We start from the raw sequence: 22,064 nt of genomic DNA, 5'->3' as shown, positions 1-22,064 counted from the left end.
GTTGGAGCGTTGGATTGAAGGTCTGCAAAGACCAAGATGCGCAGAAGGAGCGATAAGGTTTGTGAAATTGTCAAAGCTTCCGTGTTATGTAGAGCTGAGACTTGTGGCTGGGAACTTAGAGAATCACCAAAAAGTAGCACAGTGTGACAGTATAACTGGTGTTTATTGTTCTATTAAATTCCTGCCTGAGAAGGTGAAAACGGTCATTCATGGTATTACTTGGATATTCAGCACGTTCCACCGGCAAGTAGCCGGTTCTTTAACAAGTGAGAGTTCATCGAAGTAAAGATGCGTTTCGCACTTCCTGAATAGGTATAGTTCACTAATGAGGCTAATGAGGTTGCGGCACACGGAGGTTGGTAACTCGACAATATATCACCGAACACATTTCATTGCTGACCAAGTCCGGATTTTCTTTGACTAATCAAGCTTTCTAGCCTAAGAATGATGCAATAGTTGTCCTTAAAGGTGTCTCCGCCAGGTTTATCTAACAGGCTACCTCTTCAACAGCTGAAGTTCTGCCCACCGCAGCAGGGCAACCGCCAATGCAGCCACCACATCCACCGTTGATAACCCTGGGGCATGCGTCGCAAGGAGGCGAACCTTGTGCATAGAAGCAGTTGTAGCATTTTGCGTTGGCCATGGCGAACAGGCCAAAGAAAAGACCGACAGCTGATAGCTTCATTGTATATTTATGTTGAGTCTGGTTGTGCTTTTAGTACTGATCTAAGCTGCGTCATATCCATTCTTCATGAACCTACCTTGGAAAGCCGATTGAAGTACAAGTTGATAAATATAGAGGTGGAAGAGTCTGGATCATAAAGCCCCGTTGAGCTGATGGCGAATTAGGTGGGAAACTTGTCAGTAAATATGACAGGGCTTTTATAGACAGTTCTTCTAGTACTATGTCATGTGGAAAATGATTAGCGGTATCGCATTGCTGTAATATAAATTGACCCACGTTATAGCGAGGTATGGCCTGAGCGCCTTGGCTCTTGTTCTTTGCGTTCCAATCAGTTTGCTACTGACAAGGCTGTCTTTGAGACGACTCCACCTGAACTTTAGTACATGGACCGACTCTATGGTTCTGTATTCTTCCGGTCTCGTATTGATACAGTACTTGTTTCTCTCCAATACACCAACGTACTTACCGACATTTCCTGGTCCGAGATAATGACTCGTAGATGTATCCATAGATCGACAGTGTAATACGCGTCGTAGTATCGCAAGTGGCCCAGCATGAGATTTGTCTGAACTCTAATCAAGACAGCCATTCTGTTAGGATTTTCTCATAAGGAGTTGCGTTACAACTCGGGCGAGTTTATTATCTGTCATAGGGGACATGGCAGTATTTAGTCGTCTCCTGACTCTTGGTCTGGCTTAACTGCAACTCAAGCAACTATCAGAACGATGCACTAGTAAATATATAGGACCAAGGTCAATCACGACAACGCATTCTAACCTTCAGGGTAAGAGGGCCTAGCTCAGGGGTCCAAAGCTTATTTCAGAGGCTAGTTCCGCACTTCCGTAGCTGTCAGGCGCAATAAAACCTGTGCACAGTATCTGTACTACAGTAAAACAGGGCTACAACGATACTATCTGGCATAGTGGTTATATCGTTATAGTAGTGATTTAGTATTATAAAAGTAGGGCTTGTTATTTACTTAAATAGTTATATAAGTTTTTAATTTCTTTTCTAAAATCTTAACTGCAATCTTTATTTATTTAATTTTTCTTTATTTAATTTTTTTTATATAATTAGCTATTTAAATAACTTTTTAAAAACAATTAAAATAAAATACTTATTTTTTATATTAATTTTACTTTAAAAATAAAAATATTATTAATACTAGGGTTTTTAATTATTAACTGCAAAAATATAAAAAAACCGGACTTTATATCGCTATAGCGCGAGAATCGCTACATCGGAGATCGTTATAGAATAGTTTTATTGTAATAGAGGATAAGCCGAATTGATCATCATAGTTTCTCTATCGTACGATTGCTTTATGTGAAACCGTTGCCGAAATTAGCCCATTCACATGGAACTCAATGATGCGCGATTTATGTTAAATTCCAGTTGGGGGTCATGTAATTGGCGAACACTGCGAGAGCTTAAAGTATGGTTCTTTACCGTAGAATGCTTTATGCTGCCTGCGGCATCAACATCTTAAATGTCTGCCCAGTCATCACTACTCAAGATACCGTCTTCCTTTCAATCTTCACTGACCTTGGTGATTTCGGTATTATTCACGCCTGCAGCAAATCGACCCCAGGTTGGTCATCATAGGAGTTATTTGATCCGATGGTCAAGATGGTCACGGGAGCCGTAGCTAAGTTTACAAAAGACACAAAGGTCTCGTGTTCAAGGCATGACCCACATCCTACAGACAAAAGTGTAATCAGCACGGACGTCTGCTGAGCTTGCCTCAATGTCCAACTGTCAGAATGCATAACCCTTGACCCAGTGGACCTCTAAGGTCCATGAATGACCGTCTACTCTGCCGAATCTACCGGTGCCCGAGTGACAAAAGTACATTGTTCACTATGCCGATGGCGATTGTAGCCAGGTAGGCATCAGCGATCACAAAGCTTGCTTACGCATTTCAATAAATAGGCTCTTGATACCAGGAGGCAAAGCTGTTCTGATCATTGCATGACGTATCTAGACGCTCGGCGATTCCGTTAGAATACATTGGTAAAACAAACTATCCGTTCAGATACGATCCGACCTTGCCGTTATCATACAATATAAACAGGGATGCGGCTCGCGTACGCATCGCTTTTGCTGATGTGAAGATCCATTTTATGGAAGTCGTGCAGTTGTAACCAGCATAACATGCGGAACATGAGTACGCACCAAGCCTCGTTAAGCTCTTTGTCCCCGAACCTTGCCCCGTGCTTGGGGCGGGTTGTACTCATGTCATCTTCCGAGACAAATGAATCTTTTCTTGCCTTCATGCGTTTGCTTAGCAGGCCCTGTTTGCTGAGATTCCGGACGACGTTTTGTCGAACGCGGTCAAAATACATTTGAACGAGTAGAGTCTCTTTGTCTTCGCCTGGTGCGGAATCAATGTCATGAATGGTAATCGGCGCATCGTCAACAGCTTTATCGTTTTCATCGTTATTCGTGGTATCGTCGACTTCGTTCTTCTCGTGTAGGATACCCATGATCTCTTGGATATGCATACGAACAACTCTCTTGATCATGGATAATCCATGTTTCTTCATTCTGCCAAAGTACTCATCACACAATTCGACTCCAGACCGGAGATTGTTGAGGTGATTGACCAAGTTTGCACCATTAATCTCTTCGCCAAAGATATCTAGCGTTGATCCTTCTGTTCGCAGGAGTGGGAACTTTTCATCCGCTTCTGCCCATTTGAGGATTTTGCTTACTTGTTCGCTATCCTTCAAAGCTGTCTCATGGAGAGGTCGCAAGCAATTGATGTATTCCGTCATTAGTGCTGAAAGTGAAAAGGAGCTGGGATCCCAGTAGAACACGGTCGGGTTTGGAAGCATACGGAAGACGGTGCCCTTGATATGAAGCATTTCTCCGATCATGCCAAGAATTTCGAATGGGACTGCTGAAGGTAAGTTTTCTCTTGGAATAACCCAACAGAGTGCAACTTACCCGCAAATAAGTGAGTGTGGCGTGCTTGATCAGGCTTTCGGAAGTAATTGACAGTGTTGATATCACATCCAAGCACCACGAGTGTCTTTGCAACCTCAGCCAAACTTCCCAATTGAAGACTCTCTGCTCCCTTGGCCTCGTCGGCATAGACCTTCTTCTCCTGGTTGAAGATCGTTGGGGCCATGCCGAAGCATAGCTGCTTGACGTTGTAGTTGGGGATCACACGGTTCTTCTCGAACCAGGTTGGTCCTTGCTTCTGAAAGTTGAAGGTGATACCAAGACCATCTGTGTATGAGCCATATAGAACAAATCCGTTGCCTTGGCCGCGATATTGGTCGGTATTGAGATCAAACTTCCTCCAATGGATGCCCAGCATTCCTGCAATCTCCACTAGATGCGATATTGTGGTTGTGGCATATGGTTTGGCAAAGTCCTTGGGCATGCTATCCCACGTACGCCTCTTTCTCTGCATACAGACGACTAGTGAGTGATGAGCATGAGGCTCTTCTGTGTCAATCGGTGGGCGTGGGCCAGCTGCCTTGACCCACTCAGCTGACTTTTTGCCTTGCCACTCGCGAGACTCTTTCTCCATTCTGACAATAGCCATGAGCAAGCCATACCAGGTAGCTTTCTCATTATCAGCCGTATGGATGATTCGCTGCGTGCTCTGCTTGTACTCGTTGTCGAATTCCTTAACTGTATCTGTGTATTTAAAGTTATCGTTGCCGCCATCAAGGCGAATGATCTTTTTGCTGTCGTCCTTGGCGAGGGCATCATCTCCAAGTGGTCCCCTGGTGTTGCTGGGCTTGGCGACAAAGATGACTGGAGCCTCGAACTGGACCTCGAAACGGAACTCGGACCAGATCATCCGGCGCCGGGCAAATTGTGCCCATTTTCCTATGACAGCTTCACTGCATGATGAGAAGCCGGTCGCTGTGGCGAGATACTGCTGTAGCGCCTGGAGAATTGCAATGACAAAGGCCAAGACGGAGATGACCAGCGCAACCACGGCAATAATGAGCTCGGTATTGTCGTCACTGCTTCCGCCTGAGCTCGAGTCCGGTACAGCCGTTGAGGACATTTTGAAAGCTACAGTACGTGTCTTCTGGTCTTATTGAGATCGTCCGATCAGGGTCTTTGTGATGTCTCAAGGTTATTTCTTGTTGACGCCCAGCGTGCTTACCCATAAATCGATGGCCGGAGAATCTGACTGACGCGCTAAAAAGGGGCAAGCTTGGTCCAATACAATAGCTTTGTTAGGATGCACAGGGGTTGTGGTGGAGAAGTGCTAAATATAGACTGGCATTGGGCGCTTAGTCTATAGGGTAAGGAAACTGAGGGACCTCGAGTAAATAAATCTCAGTAATAAGAAGACTAGACATATCGCGATAGGTTTGGGGAAATGTTAAAGGAGCAAGGTCTAAAGTTCAATAATCCAAGAGCCGAAATTTATGTTTGTCACGACTTGGCTTACTAGCAGATGAGGTACGATTCGGGAATTTCCTCAATTGTTATCAATTGCGCAACTACTCCTTACCCCAGGCCCAGGACTCAGAAAAATATGTGGGAATGGGTCGGGTGTCATTTGCGGGGAAGCGATAACGTCGGCTTAGAGCTGTGGATCTACCTTTCAGGATTAGCCAATAGGTTACTCGAAAACACAGCTGTCTCTATTAGCGGCAATGACTCATGGCTCATTCTACCAAATGGTGGAGTAAACCTCTTGTTATTACTGTGAGTTCATTGCTGAAAGCTCTTCTCATCTGTCGCCATGTCATCGCGCTCGACCGCCATTATCTCACACGGAGAGATTGATGCAAATGCTCGTGAAACGTATGGCAAAACTGGACATGTGTTGCTCCGAATCGGGTACGTCAAACTCAGTCGAACAGCCCTTTCGTATTCGGTCCCTTATTTATCTATCTATCTATCTGAGCCTTTGTCTGACAAGCCACTAACAATTGCCATCCATCTAGAAATGGTGGTGCAGGTGCTACTGGCTTGATCAAAGAACTTGCCCAAGACTACCTGGAGTCTCGAAGCAACCGTGGTTTGATTGAGTGGATGTGCAACCACTCCCGCAACACGCAGCTAGCGCTACTGAAAGGGTCCATTGACTTTGCCTTGACTTATGAACGTGACCAGGAAGCTTTAGCTCAGGCTGAAGGATGGTCATACACAGCTGGATGCGTATTCCACGACCACTTTTGCCTAGCAGGACCCCTTACAGACCCTGCGGGACTGGCATCCGCAGATTCATTACCTGATGCTTTTGAGAAGATCGCTGCCTCGGGCAGCCTGTTCCACAGTCGTGTCGACCATTCTGCAACTATGTGGAAAGAACGCGAAATCTGGTCCTTGACTGGCCGGGAGCCATGGGATGACCAAGCGTCAACATCATCCTGGTACAAGAGAAGCATTCTATCGCCACCAGAGGCTCTTAAAGGGGCTGATGCAGCTGGTGCCTACTTCCTGACTGATCGGTCAACAGTCTTGCGGCAGACTGGACTTGGCACCATTTCCAATTCTACCATCTTCTTCGAGCCAACTCACTCAAAGGATGTTTTGATGAACAGTTGCTATGCTTCATTTTCACCAGATATGGTAGAGGCGGATACCCCCGCGGCACGCCAAGTACGCGGTTTTTTCTTGTACCTTGTGTCGCCCCGAGGCCAGGCGGTGATTCGTGACTATGGCATCGCACAAACAGGATTGCCCCTGTTCGCTCCTGTCGAAGATGGTGTCGCAGTGACGCGTTTGCGCGGAGGACGCCCAATTGGCGGCAAGTGGGTAAAGGACACCGAGTTATTCAAGGCAAGATTGTAAATGTAGAGAGGTCATCCTAATGGAGGTATCTATATGTTGGGGTACCCCATAACGTCCCACTTCCCCTCACCTTTACAGTGACAACTTCGCCCGGGATGAGATCTACACAGTTGTCCTCCAAAGAAACACCGGATACCTCTTTAAAGACCAACCCTTTAGTGGGTTTGCTGGCTGTGAGTTGATAACCATCTGGACCGACTTGAACCTCAACACCTCTATCGGAAAAGTCAAGATACTTGAGAGGTTGAGGCCAATCGACGTCTCGGGAGACACAAGTGTCGCCCTGCATAACGCTGACAGATATGACATGCGGCTCATCTTTTGCGTTGTCAATCTGCCCAGTGAGGATATCAGTTGTACCATTTGGAATCAGAACCGCGTTGCCCTTCACGATTTTATCCCTGATATCCCTACCAGTACTGATTGAAATGAAGCGAATTTCAACAGTGACAGTTACCTCATGCTGCTTACTACTCGCAACCCAAACCTCAAACGAAGAAGTCTTCGCTGGTCTGGCATGAACAACACTCCAGTCATGGTGTTGCCGTTGGACGCCGGCAGCGATGGGCTTGAGAGCTCGACGAATAGAATAGTAAGCTGGCTTCTTGGTGAGGAAATAGTCGACGATGGACCATGAGATGGCGGGCCAGCAGTCGTTCATCTGCCAGACCAGAACGCCGCCGCATCGGCGATCATCGCCCCATTGACGACGCCAACTGCGGTACGCAAAAGTCATGGCTTCGCTTTGGCAAAGCTGTGTCAGGTATATGTGAGACTGATGAGGATGAGGGGTCAGCAATAGAGCTCTGCTTCTGAAAAGGGAGAAACTATACTTCAAGGTCTGGAAGGGGACGGAAGTTCTCCACCACGTAAGTAGCAATTCGTCGTTCGTGGCCATCTGCCTTATTGTGGAAATCCATCATCTGAGACTGCGGAAAGCGGTCGCTCTGTTTGGTAATGCAGTGCTCAATCGTCGATAAGGCTGGAAAAGCCTCCATGCCAAACTCGCTGTTGAACCTGCCACCGAGCCTGTCAAAGACCTGGTATTTCTCCTGTGTGCCATGCCAAACTGTGGAGATGTCAGTATGTAAGCAGCCGGAAGTCTTTACCGTCACATACCGTTCCACTGATGGAGATCTCCAGTAGTTTTGTCAGTCGTGTCTTTACCTCCGGAAAATGGGGACCCAGGCCAGTACGCCATCCCTGGAGATACTTGACTGACAACCTCTGGTAAAAGGTACTCGTAGTAGTACCGAGCAGGAAAAGAAGTCTTGAGCCAAGAAGAAGGATCATTGTCCTCTGGATTGTACTCAAGGCCAGCCTGCTCTTGAACCTGGTAATCCTCATTGTTGCCGGCGTAAACCACAACGGAAGGATGATGATGCAGTCGGCTGACGTTCTGCACTGCCTCCTCGCGAATCGATCTTATCAGTGCTGGCCCTACAGGATAGTTTCCACAGCCAAACATGAAATCCTGCCAAACAAGAATGCCCATCTCATCGCAGCAGTCATAGAAAGCATCGTCTTCATAGATGCCACCGCCCCAAACTCTGAATGAGATTGCGTCAGCTATTCTGTACCGATATATCAAGCTCATCGATTACCCCTTACCTTGTCATGATTTGATTGCCTTCTATCATGAGCTTTAACCACTCCCGGTATTTGGCAGTAGTGATTCGAGGTAGAAAGTTGTCGGCAGGAATCCAGCACGAGCCGCCACAGAAGATGTCGATGTTGTTGATTCTGAAAAAGAACGATTTTCCATGGGAGTCTCCATCTTGAACAAGTTCGCTTTTCCGGAAGCCAGTCTTCTTGGTCTTTGCATCAAGTTTCTGGCCGTCTTTGGAGATACTGACACTCACGGTGTATCGAGACTGATGACCGCATCCAGCTGGATACCACAGCTTCGGTTGATCTAGTTGGTAGCTGTTAGTACTTAGAACTTGCAGAAGCGCGTATGGCTAGTACCTATAGTGAAAGGGATAACTAGACGGCCGCTGGAAGACCTTGCTGCTGCTGCTGTACTGTAGACGATATTGTCTTGAAACTGGATAGAGACATTTGCCGTGTCATAATGCCCTTCAACATCGACTTCAACCGAGCCCAGAACCTCTTTGAGGTCTGGAGAAACGCTGTAATTGAGGAGGAAGTCATTTATATGGGCTGATGACACTTCAAGCCAGACTGGCTTCCATGGACCGGCCGTGTTAAGCACCGGACCCCAATCCCATCCCTGTGTGTTTGCTTAGCAGAAGGTCTTTTGTCTTTCAATTATGGTACATACCCAGTGATATTGAGCTTTTCTCACAACTAAGCGTCCAGCCTCTCCATTGAAGAGCTCCCATCGATGATCAGGATATTGCTTTGTGATTTCTCTGGCCTTGAGCAGCGCACTGTCAAAGTCAATGCTCAACACATTGGTCCCCTCGTCAGAAAGCTTGTTAGTGATATCAACACGGTGGCTGAGGAACATGTTATCGCTCTCGAGTATGACGACATCGTTGAGCTTGACTTGAGCAAAAGTATCAAGACCCTCGAAGATAAGATACACCGATTTACTGTTGGCAGAGGGCGAGCCAAAAGTAGTGCGGTAAGTCCAAGCCGTCTCTCCAACCCACTCGACTTCGAGCTCATTCATATCGAGAAATGGATCAGGGATGCTAGGTAGGTCATCAATTAGCACCTGGAAAAGTGAAGAACTCGACGTACTAACATTCCATTTTCAATCAAGTCAATGTGGGCAACTGTCGGCACTCTGGCCACGGGTTTCCAAGCATCACGGCTATCTGTTGCATTCCTGAATGACCATCCCTTCTCAAGCAACGTTCTTTGTGCCATTGGAGGCATCATGATTAGGGTGGTAAAGACTGCTTGTTAGATTTGTTTATCGATAAAGACCAGTGCCAAAGACATATACAATGATCTCTGGTGTTCGAGTCTCGATGTTGAATTCGGGCGCTGGGGACAGTGATACCTTTTAATGCCTTTCCTTTTGAGCTGCTTATAACATATGGCATGTTTGAATTTAGTTATGGATATGATCGCATTTAATCGGTGCTACCAATTTCCGTGCTAGTTCCGAATTTCGATGCGGGACTTCGGTATTCATCAGCCGCGGAATGAGCACTTCCGTCCCCGATTCTGGCCTTAGTCCAGGCTGCTCACGCTATACCCCACTGAAAACCAACAGAGATTTCACTCTCACAGTTCCAAAACAGGCTAAGGTTATCCTTCCTCTGGCCCCACAGACTAGTCCTCCCCGTTCTTTCAATTCTTGGCTAAATCCTTATAGTTCTGCCCTTAAGATCTAAATCACTATGAATATTACATATCCCCCCCTCTTCGGGAACTATATCAGGATCTTGGATATCAATGTTAAAGAAGGAAATTCTGAGCCTATCGGCAACTTCAGGGTTGTGCCTCTTGACGACCCTCCAGAATACACCGCTATTTCCTACTGCTGGGACAATTCAGCAGATATAGCGAGAATTGAGTTTCACAATGGCGACTCCCTCCCTCTTAGCCAGACGCTACTAGATCTTTTTATCTCTTTAATGAAGAAATCCTCAAAGTTCACTGTCTGGATCGACGCCATTTGCATCAACCAGCAAGACACAGTGGAGAAGGAATTCCAAGTCCCCCTCATGGGAAAGATCTATTCTCGCTCTGCGGAAGTCTTGGTTTGGCTAGGCAAAAGTGATGATGTTACCAAAAATGCATTCCGTTTCATGAAACGAGACGAGAATGAAATCGAGACAAGACCAGAACCTTTGGTCAAATCAACCTCTTTTTACGATAAATTTCGGAGTTTATACCGCAAGGCCCCACGACCCAATCGGCACGAGGCTGATGAGTCTGGACTAGAGAGCATGCTACTTCTCCTTCAACGCCCATGGTTTCAAAGAGTGTGGGTTATTCAAGAGGTTGCTGCCGGGAAGAACATCCAGGTGGTTTGTGGTGAGGACTGTGTAGATCTGAGCCACTTTTCAGATGGCGTTTCTGCTATTTGGAACTCATTTGTTGGCTTCGGTCGCTATCAAGACGATCATCCAGCCATTCTTGGGTTTTGGTGTGTTACCAGGATGCTTGATATACGAGAAGAATACCAGAAGAAGGCGTATGAGGGAGAAAGTGGGGTATGCTATGAGACTCTCCTTCAGGCTGCATATCATTGCCAAGCGACAAGGACCTGCGACAAAGTCTTTGCTTTTCACGGTATTGCGGATAAACGACCAGTACCAAAAGCGAATTACAGAATCACTGAAGAGCAAGTTTTCATTGCTACAGCCGAAGCACTCCTTTGCAATGGGGACTCCCTTGATCTTTTAGCCCTTTCTTGGATGGGCTATATGCGGCAGCATTCCAACATACCGACTTGGGCCCCTGATCTTCGATGTCATGCCTACGATGAGCCACTTGTTCTTTGCGATAGCGCAGGCTGGGATGCAGGCGGATGCTTGAAAACATCACCAAAAATCGATACTGAGTCATCGCGTCGGCTTCGACTTCATGTCAAGCCAATCGATACAATACACGTTATCTGCCCTCCGTTCGCTTCTTGGGTTGTAAAGCAGCAGCGAGAAGCAGTCAAATCTGTCCTGGCACTCAGAACACGACTAGCAGGCAACCTTTCCATGGAGGCCTGGATGGATAGATTAGCTGAGTCTCTCATAATGGGTCTCGATATCGACGACAACCGGCTGAGAGTCGGTATGCCTGGATGGGATGAGCTCCGCCGGCATTTCGATGAGTGGCTACGGTGGGTACAGTCGAGCTCGCGACAAAAGGATCTTCACAAAATTGAGTCTAATAAGTACCACCGCATAATAAGGCCCCGTATAGACACAATGAAGGCATTCGCAACCAGCCAAGGCATCTTCGGCATTGGGCCAGAACCTATCATGAAAGGGGATGTTGTGTGTACCGTTCCGGGCTGCCGAGTACCGCTTGTACTGCGGCTTGACCCATTGTCTGCTGATGAAGAGATGATATCGCCTTCAGTGCAGACATGGGCTCTTGTCAGCTGGTGCTATGTCGATGGATTAATGTTTGGCGAGGCTAAAGACCTAGATAATCCGGTTGTAGATATGCTGTTGAGGTGAATATAAATATTTGCAATATAAATAACTTATATGAAAAGTCACCTTTATAGTTTTTTAAAGATAAGTCAGTAATGTAAAAGAAATTCTCTTTATATGTCTTGTACTTCGCGATAGATCTGCTGCCTACTGTTCGTTATATAACTCGGCCCTTTGAATCTTCAGTCAATGGGCAGGAAACGTTGTCATTTTCTAGATTCCGGGTGCAGTCATTAAAACGGCTGGCCACATCGAAACGATCGAGCAGGCTTTTATCACACTACTATACTATTGCCAGCACCCCTCAAGGACCATTCTCAGCGCTTGCCTCATAGATGAGACCGGGCGTCTTCCTCTTCTCTTGTTCGACGTCTCTGCATGCACTGTTGTCTGATCAGCATGATCGGTACTAAAGGCGATGGAGGGCAGTCTACTCCAACCCCACATGTCTAGTAAGATAGAGTATTCCGTTGGGGGTTACACTAGGCGCATTTTTGGAACCTTCCAATTTCCTGTATGTCACCTCGCTTGCCATATCTGGTAATTTCAAGAGTGTACGGTTGCTGTATGTCAGCTGACTGGAGACTCCATCGCATCCTGCTAAGGCCTGATAGTAAAAATGGGAAACACGGCACGTATATATTATTCAAAGCTTTTATTAGATCCTTCGTCTTATCTCAGTCAGCACTATGCCATCGATTATAATAGAGATTAGTATTTCATATTCCAGCAAAGGCTATAAAAATTAACTATTGTTGCCCAAGTCCCCAGCTTTGAACACCAGCCTACCTGATTTTACAACATCAGACAGCTTCATCATATGACCAATAATGAAAACTACAATCATCTTCGGCACGCTTGCTCTCGAGCCAGTCTCAGGAATACGTAACCTTTACAACTAAAGAAGATATCAAAGCGCAAAAGTACACCTGGGCTGTTTGGAAAGATGGCCAGAAGCAATGGCAATTCAATGGCCAAGAAAACAGGCCAAATAGTCTTTTTGGAGACATAGACGACGAGCTTGTTTGCATGGAGATGCTAACTGTGCTGGAAAGCCCTGTCATCTTCCACAAATATGTGTGTTGGTCGATTGAAAGGAGAGGGAACAGGTTGTCTCAAGTGTGCAGGGTCAATTACTGTCATAACTTAATAACATGATCTGACCAAGAAAAGAGATTGTTAAACAGAGTGGATTGCATATACAACCTACTGCTCTCGGGTAAGTGGAGAGCCTTGGATGTAGATCCATGTCGTAACCGAGGCTAAAAGTAGCTATCTAGTCCCAATCAAGCCTCGGATGCTATCATGCCGCTCCTGTTCTGGCTAGCAGCTGTCCCCACCGACCTCCGTCGACGTTGGAGTGCAGATGTTTCCCCAGATTTTCAGAATTACCCAGGTACGGAGCATAATACGCCGTACTCCGCATTTGTACCAGTGATGAGATTGGGCCATGCTCGTAAGACATGCAATCTTGCCACTCTGCGACTCATATTTGCCATCTCCTCACGTCCGGGTTGGTAGCTTTACCTTCACCTTTGCTCACTTGAAGCTGTTCACGTAAAACAGCTAGTAGTGCCCCGCATCTGAGCTCAACATGTTCTCTACCTGTGAGTTTGGCTATCCTTGATCATAATACTCTCACTAACTGTTGTGTTTCACAAGTTCAGGGTTTTGCTGAGCCCTCGGGCTCGGAGTTACTCAAAGAGCCAAAGCCTACGCGAGGTCTCCATGCATGCGGTAACTGCAAGCGGCGAAAGATACGCTGCGACGGCCGAAAGCCTTGTAACCAGTGCGAGTTGAGGGATTTGCAGGCAAAATGCGTCTACACCCAACAAATCCAACGTGTCGTGCCTTCGAAGAGGTCCGTCCTCAACTCAATTGACAAGAGTCATGCTGTCCATGGCACAGCTCTAACCATCGTAACAGAACACTAGAGAGCTTGTCCAAAAGTCTCAAAGAACGCGACTCCATTCTAAACCGCCTTTTCCCGAATCACAGTATCTCAGACTTGACCTCGCTATCAGACCAGGAGCTTCGTGAAGTCATGTTACGTGGACGTTTGACTGATAAAGTCTTGCCGTCTCCTTCGGAAAGTACCCCTCAACAGTCTGTTACTCAAGATTCACAATGGGACGAGGAGAGACGTGAGCGAGACCCCTTGCCTGCTGAGGCTGATGATGTTAATGCACTGTCTCTGCCGTTTGACCGACAGGCGTCGTATCTTGGCATTTCTTCCATTAGAGCAGCGCTTGCAGCTATGCTTCAGGTTCGACCTCAGTTACGTGGCTTGCTAGCCTCCCGCCAGACAAACATCAACAGCACCAGCGCTAGAAATGAGGAGGTTCGACATTGCTATCATCCCCCCCGGCCCTTGTCAGAACATCCTCGCATCAAATGGAGCAGCAAAGGACAGGCGCTAGTTGACGCATACTTCCAGCGGATCCATATCTTTACCCCAATGCTCGACGAAACCTCATTTAGAACGAATTACCTTGGTAGTCAACGCCAGGACTCGCCTTGGCTTGCTCTCTTGAATATGGTCCTGGCCATGGGCAGTATCGTATCTACCAAGTCCAGTGATCGGGATCATTGCAGGTTCTACACCGAAGCTATGAGACACCTCGACCTCAGCGCCTTTGGTAGCAGTCGCATCGAAACGCTACAGGCCCTTGCTCTTGCAGGAGGTTACTATCTTCACTATATCAACCGACCCAATAGAGGCAATGCGATTCTTGGTGCGGCCTTTCGGATGGCGAGTGCACTTGGTTTCCATCGAGAGCCTTCACAACAGGACGGAGGCGGCGATCAGTTTGAAGCAGCAGAAGTGAGGCGGCGTACTTGGTGGTCTCTAGTTTGTCTAGACACTTGGACAACTACGACTTTGGGTAGGCCCTCTTTTGGTCGTTTCTCTCCTTCCATTGATATTCAACTGCCCAAGCTCTATGTCGAAGGAGAAGAGGGGTTTCGGCAAGACATAGGAATGACGACGCTTATTGAGAACATACGTTTTTGCCGAATTGCAACTGAGATACAGGACAGCTTGGCTGTTACTTCTGTTCTCGATGCTATAGACCGCAATCGCTTCGATGAGGCATTGATAAGTTGGCATAGCCAACTACCTTCTACCCTTTCCGATGATCGAGACGTTGATGAACCAGTTCGTCTTGCTCGGTGCATTATGAGATGGCGATACTGGAACTTGCGCATGCTTCTGTATCGTCCAACACTCTTGGGCGCTGCAACTGGCCATCTAACGGAACCCGAAATCGACCACAGCGCCGTCGAGAAGTGCCAAGAGCTTTCGAAGACAGCCATTGAAGATATAGCCAAAACGTGGCTGAGCCATCAGATGTCGGGATGGAACGCAGTCTGGTTTCTTTACCAGGCTGCTATGATACCTCTACTTAGCATGCTGTGCAAACCTCAGAGCGCTGCTGTTCCTGAGTGGCGAAGTCAGGTACAGACCGCATTGAGGCTCTTTGAGGAGATGCAGGATTGGTCATTGACCGCGCGTTGTAGCAAGGGAGTTGTGAATCAAATCTTTGAAACAAGTTGCGATTTGATGCGCCAAGGAGAACAGTCTTGCATTGAACCAGACATGAACAATCGTGAGTGCTTAGATCAGGATTCATGTTTATGGGCGAATGGATTGGAGGTGGATGATGTTTTGAACATACTCTGTCAGGATTGGTCATGGGATACAAACTGCACGTGGATCGAAGATGGGTTCATTGATGTATGACATTACTAGTCACCAAAACTAAAAACGAATTCATATTCTTACTACAGCGCGACGTGAAACAGTCAAATGTCCATATAAGTTTAGACCATCGTGCAAAGCGTTATAGGGGGGAAATCTATTACCGACCAAGCTATATTACCAAGATATTGCATTTGTAGCTACGGGGATAACAGCCAAGTGTAAGGTTAAGCTTCAATCTGCAAACACGGGTAATAAATGGAAGACTCAATAATGTTCCATTCCCATAGCTATTTGAGCCCGTGCGACTCTTTGCTAGTTAGCTTCTAGCTAAATGCAGGATACTAAAGAACATGGCTTATACAACCTTGATGTATGATTCCATTAACTTATCCTGCGTCATCGAGTCGCTCCCGTTCTTCCCTTCATTCAAACTTTCATGCAGGAGAGCTGTACACTTCGCCAATTCTTTCTCCTCGTCCCAAGTGAACGGGCTCTTACTAGCAAAGAGATAGTCAACCTCCTCCAGTGTACGGCCGGCAGTTTCGGGGAGGTAGCAGTACACCAAGGGAATGTATGTAAACATAGCACTGGAGAAAAGGTCAGCAGCTACTTTCAGCTTTGAGTAAGTCCTGTGAGACTTACGCTCCAAACACATAGAAAGTCTGCAAGCCAAGTCAGAAATGAGAAGTTCACGGGTAGTTGAGGCTCGTCCATACCTTTTCGTCAATGCCTAAAAAAATAATAGGCACTGAAAGTGAACTTCTACCATAGCTTATAGCCTAACTGGCCATGTCAAATGCATTTCGCTTGGCTCGGAGCTAGGTGGGAAGGATTTTGGTAGGATATATCAAGGGGATCAATAGCCAAGAAGAACTGAAGATCAAGAAGTAGACAAAAACCATAGCTGAAGCTGCTGTGCCGTACTGAACAGCCTTGTTTGGGTTGTCAACGGATCCCCGAAAGAGGCCACCGATAATAAACAAGGTAACAGAGTGTTACAGCACTCCAGTAAAGAGTTCTTCAGCGACCTACCCTATCGATGGTAAAGGCTGCAATGGCTGTACCCAAGATACCAACCAGAATCAGTAAACCGGACAACCAACCGGAATTGATGTTGTCAAAGCCGGCTGTATGATAGATGGTTCTAGAACTTCAATGCAGTTAGCAACCTGTATCTTTATCAAAGAAGAACAACTTACTATATGACCACGGCTGCAATCACAGTGCCATACTGCATGGATACCTGGAGCCAAAAGGCAAGCTGGATGCGGCGGCCAAGATGAATGTCTCCGGATCCAATGCCGAAAAACATCTTGAAGTAGTTGGTTTTGGCGAATTGAGACTCCTATTCCACTACTGTCACAATCTCTCGATATTCCTTCTGCGTCTCGGGATGTTGGGAGTCACCATTGCCTCGCAGCTTGGCAATGATTTCCAAAGCTTCATCACGTCTGCCGGCTGTAACCAGCCATTGCGGGGCTTAGTATCGCCAGGGACACTACAGGGATGACTTGAATGAAATCTCAAACCGCCAGCGAAACTGTCCACCAGCTACCTCAGCGAAGGATGTGCCAAAACCGATCCACGCCGCGAGGGCGATGCCAGAGAAGTTGGCCAAGAATGTTAGAGCGACCTGCTTGCCTCTGTGTGATGCAGCAGAAAGCTCGGCCGTCCACATAGGCGCAATGACAAGGATGAAGGCCACACCCATGCCAGCGACGAATCGTGCACAAAGCATGTGTGAAAGGTTGACAGCAGAGGCTTGTAGGATAACCCCGGCTATACACCAGAAGCATGCCATCCACATACCCTTGATACGACCGTAGTTGTCAGAGAAGCTGCCAGCCCAAAAGGCTGCGAAAAGAGAGCCACTTTGTAACATCAGTTGCCTTGTCTGTTCAAACCAAGGGGGTACATACAGATAGTATACGGCGGCAATCCCGCCCTGGAGCATGGGTTTGATGACTTCGTCCTTATCGTTCGTGTATCCCATACGTCGCCCGAACTCGGGTGAAACAGTCACAGCGCCCATGACGCCCTGATTGATACCTTCGTAGGAGATTACAACGGCCGAGGCAGCTGTAACAAGTCTGAGCAACTGCTGCCCAGACATGGACTTTCAGCTTTGGCGATTCCACATGATGCTGATGATTGAAGGTCGCAAGATCAACACAGTAGTAAGTGTAGTTATGTGTTAAGGTAGTATTTGTTATGTTTTAGTGTCGCCAATTAGAAAGGTTCTTGTGATGTTCAAGATCCCCCCATTATATCTATTTCTTTTCCTGGAGATTGCGAGTTTAGACTAGGTCTAAGATGTAGAGTCTACGGCATTCTATTAGAGGAAGTTACTGATTGTTGACTGGAATTACTAGGAGAAGATGAATTTCCAGGAGATTGGAGGCGGGAAGTCTAGTTTAAAATGCTAATAATAGAGGGCTGCTCCTTATTCTATTTATATCCTAATTCTAGGGTTATTTTCCCAGCTGTATTATATAAATCTGACTGCAATAATCACGCCTTTATGTTAATAAGACTGCCTTGGGATCAGTATGCGATCGGATAGCATGACTCCCGTTCTCTCTCCCAATAGCACTCTCCTTGGTTCCACCAAAAGGGGTCTGCCAGAACACAGTTCTCACAGCATTAATACCCACCATTCCACTATCAAGCTCAGCCGAGAGTCTCATCGCCCGAGTGATCTGTTGTATAAAGACCCCTGCCATAAGGCCATAGTGAGTATTGTTAGTCAGCTTGATCGCTTCGTCTTCCGTCTCGAACCGGTTGATTACAGCCACTGGACCAAAATCTCTTGGCGAATGATCTCAGCATCCTCGGCCACATCAGTGAAGACGGTGGAAGCAACATAGCATCCCTAGAGAAGGGAGATCATGCTAGTTTAAAGGTCAAATATCCGGAGCGTCATGGGAAGACGACGGAAGTAGTAGAGCTCACGTACCTTATCATGTACCCTGTTCCCGCCGACCAGGACTGTTCCTTGACTATTGCCACGCTTTATGAAGCCCATTGCGCGGTTGAACTGGGACTCATCGACAACAGGACCAACAAAGGAATTAGGGTCATCAGGATCACCGACGAGCTTGGTCTTTTCCTCCACCAGAGACCTGTACTTCCTCAAAAGATATCATAGATACCGCTTTGCACATAGACTTTCGTGGCAGCAAAGCAGGTCTGGTCAGTATTGATCGTGATAGCATTGAAACACCAGGTAACAGTATTTTTAATTTTTGCATCGCCAAACACGAGGGCCGGACCTTTGCCACCTAGTTCGAGCGTCACACGCTTCAGGTTAGACTGGGCGGCCATTCACTGTATCTCCTTGCCTGTTGCAGTTGAGCCAGTGAACGAGACCTTCCGGAGACCCGTGTGGTTCGCAATAATGGCTCCGGTGCTACCATCGCCCGAGAGGACCTGCAATACGCCAGGCGGGAACCCGACCGCCTTGGCCAGACTCCCCATTGCAAGATCAGCAAAGGGTGTCTTCTCGGACAGCTGAAGGATGAAGCAGTTGCCAGTTGACAGCGCTGGCGCTGCCTTGGCACATGCACTCCCAATCGGCGCGTTCCACGGGATGATGCCTGATACCACCCCGAGGGGTTCTTGCCGCACAAGCTTGAAGAATACGTCCTCCTCTGGGAATGTCTCACCAGATAGCTTGTCAGTCCAGCCGGAAAAATAGCGGAGAGCCTCTACCGCGAACCCAGGCTCCATTGCCCCAGTCACATTGATAGGGCCGCCCAGAGTGTCACGAGTCATGGCCGCCATGGCTTGCGAGTGCTCCAGCAGGTTTGCCGCGAGGTTGAGAAGCATGTCATGTCGGATGTTTGGGGGGGTCGTTGTGCCAAACTTCGTTGTTGATAAAAAGCTTTCTCGGAAGATGGTCAACATTCCACGGGAAATCAGCCTTTTCAGAAGGCCCGCTAGGGACTGAAAGCGGTAGAGGACACCATATCTATTGTTCTTTATGGATGAATGAAGAGAGCATGAGTCTAGAGATCCAGGCAGACGTCACTCTTCTTATAGCTTCTCTAGGAGATGTTTATGTAACACCACCCCCCTTTCCAAAGCTGCTCTCATATCTGTATACATGCGGAGTCGTGGCTCGATGCTTCGTTGTACTCTGCATACAATGTTCACAGATTGCAAAGACCATTAAGGGCTCAATAGTCTGATATTTGTCACTCAAACTCCGCAGAACGACACATGATATCGCTATAGGTGACATGAGCAGTGGTTCCCATGTCCGTGTCTATGAAATTACCTCTAGCGCCTGGCCGTGCCCTTTCGTTCGACCGAACGAAGCTGATTGATTCGTGTGACAGGAACTCCTCCCAAACTCCGGAGCGACATCAAGGATACTGCAATTACTCCACCCGACGGCTTGCTTCTAATGCCCGACTTTAATGAGACTTAAACTACCCTGACGTAATGATGTATATCCCTCCGAGCGCTCCTAGCGGAGGCCTCTATCTCGCCTCGCTACAGTCTCAGGAAGGGCTTGTATTTCAGCTAATCAATCGCTTATTTACATCCAAATATTCTACAAAACCGTAGGAGTATGGAACCACTCACTACCGTAACTAGCACTCTGAAAACTCGGATGATACCAAGTCCTGGAATCCCCACGTATTCGAGTCTGTGTACGAGCCTGGTACAAGCACTTCATGTGACATGCGGGCAGCGGGACTTGTATCACTCTGGCTCCTATCTTCGCCTACTCGATGACACATCGTGTGAATGTCAGCTATTCCTATCAGAGATAGCACCATACGATCCATATTATGGAAATGCCACGCCCGGTATCCTCCGCTACCGGCGTCTGAAATCCCCAGACGCTCGCTCAGAAGTGTCTCTGTCCCCTCCCTAGATTCCTCCACACGATTCACTCGGAGTCTACCAAGATAAGGGGCCGATGATTCAAGATTAAGCCCTTCCTCAAATATGCAGCATTCTCCCTGGGACTTTGATTCACTTATGCATAACATGTGTAGGACTCCGTTTCCTGCGTTAGCATCAGCCGCTTGTAGCCATTTCAGCACCCGCAGCTCCGTTTCGCCCTGCGAATCAAGAGAAGACTTGACAATGCTCTCTATGCTCCTGATGGCCATCTGTACGAGTCCTACGTCCTGTAAGCGCTGGTGAGCCAATGCGCTATGGCCGAGGGGGTGAACCAGATGCTCAATGAGCAAGGTGGCCGAGGCTGTGAGGGCCTTGAAGTCGACAGCATGACAACGTGTGGATATCTGGTTGAATTTACGGCACAATATGAATCGAGAAAGTATATCCCGGCTTGCAGTTACCGCCTTGTACAGACTGTCCGCGTCCCCTGGTTGTAGTGACGATAGGCTCTGAAGGACATAGGGCAGATGGAGGATAAGTAGCAGATGAATATGATTCACTTGTGCTAGGAGCCCGAAAGCCTCGGATGTGGACATGTCGGCGACAAACTCTCTCAAGTGAGATGGGAGCCACCGTTCTTCAGGGAGTAGTGAAGCGATTCTCCGCAGTTCTTGATCTAGGCTCTTTGTATCCATAAGTTCACTCTGGAGAGCCTGTGTTGGATCTGCAGCAGCGATGCGTTGATTTCGGGAGATGACTCGGCCCATAATGACAGCATGTAGTTGTTCCAGTCTCTCTAATGGACTTTCTGCCGATATGACGTTGGAAGCGACAATACAATCGATGGCAGCAGATGGAACGCCCAGCATGAGTGACAAGAATCGGTTGGCATAGTTGAGGCGGGATAAGAGAAGCCTTGACTTCAAATGACTGGGTTCGTATATTGTACTTGACCTCTGAGACCGAAGTGGCAGATCAAAAAGTTTCCCGATGCTAATAGCGCGACGAGAGGCCAGCCAGCCAGACTTCAAGTTTCCTGAGTTGATATGGTAGAGGCCCTCGAGCATGAGAATCTCAAGGCCGTCGTACGAGGCGACCAGGAGGTCGTGTGAAGTGACATAGCGGATAGCGGCATCAAAATACCTTTGCGAAGCCTCACGAGCTGATCTAAGTAAGCGAGAGATTCCCTCAGATGAGTCGATCTCTTATAAGTGCTGTAAACCCAGCGCGATCTCTATGAGCCTACGTGGAATGACAAGAGAGTGTGCAATTGGGTCAGGGATAGCGAGGGGCTGAGAGTCGATGGAAGACTGTATAGAGTGTCCTGGGCTCTGTATTATTTGTATGGTAACCCTAAAAGTACGGTATCGTGGGGGGTAATGAATTCAGATCTGTGGTATTTATTTCAGATGTCTCTGTCTGGATTGGTTGCGACACTGGAAGGGTTGCAGACTGCGTTTGATCTGTATCTTTACCCCAAACAGGAGCAGGCACCGAATCTCCACGCTGGAGAGTTGGGGTCGTATTTCCCTCCACCGTGGCGTTGATGTAGATACTCGGTGTAGTTTCGACGAAGCAGGTAGAGCAGGTGGCTTCCCTCCCGATTATGAACCCGGAGTGGACCGGTCCAGGAGCTGATTGTCGAGCCCTTTGACATGCAACAGACTCTCAGCAACCCTCTGGCGGGCTGCCCCGTCTATCACAACAGGACTCATCAGCGGCTGGGAGTTCGGAGATAGGGCTCGAGATGAGTACGCCATTGGACAGAATTGTGACGGCTTTATGGCGTTCCACTGTCAGTTCGATGTGATGGGATAAAATGAACTCAGTGGATAGGAGAAAGTTCACGTTGCGCACTCTATTTGCCGACGTTATTGAAGCAAAGTGGAGCTTTAGTGCTGTCTCGGACGAACCAGCCAATAGCATGATTTCGACCGATATGTCCGGATTTGTTCTGGCCGGAGAT

At 47.5% G+C, this 22,064-nt stretch overlaps 9 protein-coding genes across 9 annotated transcripts; 3 read left to right on the top strand and 6 right to left on the bottom strand.

Moving 5' to 3' along the window:
• Positions 1-2,742: 2,742 nt before the first annotated feature.
• FVEG_06513 (hypothetical protein) lies at positions 2,743-4,715 on the bottom strand (the record flags this gene model as incomplete). The annotated part of the gene is made up of 2 exons (XM_018894908.1): positions 2,743-3,584; positions 3,635-4,715. The coding sequence occupies 2 exons, from the start codon at positions 4,713-4,715 to the stop codon at positions 2,743-2,745; spliced, it is 1,923 nt and encodes a 640-aa protein (XP_018752058.1).
• A 652-nt stretch (positions 4,716-5,367) lies between these two features.
• Positions 5,368-6,666, top strand: FVEG_06512 (hypothetical protein). Its single transcript, XM_018894907.1, has 2 exons — positions 5,368-5,503; positions 5,611-6,666. Exons 1-2 carry the CDS (start codon positions 5,406-5,408, stop codon positions 6,458-6,460), a joined length of 948 nt encoding a protein of 315 aa, XP_018752057.1. The 5' UTR covers positions 5,368-5,405; the 3' UTR covers positions 6,461-6,666.
• Positions 6,477-9,307, bottom strand: FVEG_06511 (beta-mannosidase; the record flags this gene model as incomplete). Its single annotated transcript, XM_018894906.1, has 7 exons — positions 6,477-7,235; positions 7,294-7,529; positions 7,580-8,010; positions 8,072-8,375; positions 8,429-8,693; positions 8,745-9,120; positions 9,174-9,307. 7 exons carry the CDS (start codon positions 9,305-9,307, stop codon positions 6,477-6,479), a joined length of 2,505 nt encoding a protein of 834 aa, XP_018752056.1.
• Positions 9,308-9,777: 470 nt separating this feature from the next.
• FVEG_15872 (hypothetical protein) lies at positions 9,778-11,562 on the top strand (the record flags this gene model as incomplete). Its single annotated transcript, XM_018905098.1, has 1 exon — positions 9,778-11,562. One exon carries the CDS (start codon positions 9,778-9,780, stop codon positions 11,560-11,562), a length of 1,785 nt encoding a protein of 594 aa, XP_018752055.1.
• A 1,570-nt stretch (positions 11,563-13,132) lies between these two features.
• Positions 13,133-15,280, top strand: FVEG_06510 (hypothetical protein; the record flags this gene model as incomplete). Its single annotated transcript, XM_018894905.1, has 3 exons — positions 13,133-13,145; positions 13,201-13,399; positions 13,465-15,280. The coding sequence occupies 3 exons, from the start codon at positions 13,133-13,135 to the stop codon at positions 15,278-15,280; spliced, it is 2,028 nt and encodes a 675-aa protein (XP_018752054.1).
• A 316-nt stretch (positions 15,281-15,596) lies between these two features.
• FVEG_15871 (hypothetical protein) lies at positions 15,597-16,553 on the bottom strand (the record flags this gene model as incomplete). Its single annotated transcript, XM_018905097.1, has 4 exons — positions 15,597-15,828; positions 15,884-15,903; positions 16,274-16,391; positions 16,441-16,553. The coding sequence occupies 4 exons, from the start codon at positions 16,551-16,553 to the stop codon at positions 15,597-15,599; spliced, it is 483 nt and encodes a 160-aa protein (XP_018752053.1).
• A 186-nt stretch (positions 16,554-16,739) lies between these two features.
• FVEG_06509 (hypothetical protein) lies at positions 16,740-17,354 on the bottom strand (the record flags this gene model as incomplete). The annotated part of the gene is made up of 2 exons (XM_018894904.1): positions 16,740-17,112; positions 17,161-17,354. The coding sequence occupies 2 exons, from the start codon at positions 17,352-17,354 to the stop codon at positions 16,740-16,742; spliced, it is 567 nt and encodes a 188-aa protein (XP_018752052.1).
• Positions 17,355-18,026: 672 nt separating this feature from the next.
• On the bottom strand, positions 18,027-19,069 carry FVEG_06508 (hypothetical protein; the record flags this gene model as incomplete). The annotated part of the gene is made up of 3 exons (XM_018894903.1): positions 18,027-18,113; positions 18,198-18,363; positions 18,570-19,069. 3 exons carry the CDS (start codon positions 19,067-19,069, stop codon positions 18,027-18,029), a joined length of 753 nt encoding a protein of 250 aa, XP_018752051.1.
• A 770-nt stretch (positions 19,070-19,839) lies between these two features.
• On the bottom strand, positions 19,840-21,165 carry FVEG_06507 (hypothetical protein; the record flags this gene model as incomplete). Its single annotated transcript, XM_018894902.1, has 1 exon — positions 19,840-21,165. One exon carries the CDS (start codon positions 21,163-21,165, stop codon positions 19,840-19,842), a length of 1,326 nt encoding a protein of 441 aa, XP_018752050.1.
• Positions 21,166-22,064: the final 899 nt, after the last annotated feature.

The sequence above is a fragment of the Fusarium verticillioides genome, chromosome 7 (assembly GCF_000149555.1).
Source record: "Fusarium verticillioides 7600 chromosome 7, whole genome shotgun sequence".
NCBI lineage: Eukaryota > Fungi > Ascomycota > Sordariomycetes > Hypocreales > Nectriaceae > Fusarium > Fusarium verticillioides.
This window is presented reverse-complemented; position numbering and strand designations above follow the sequence as displayed.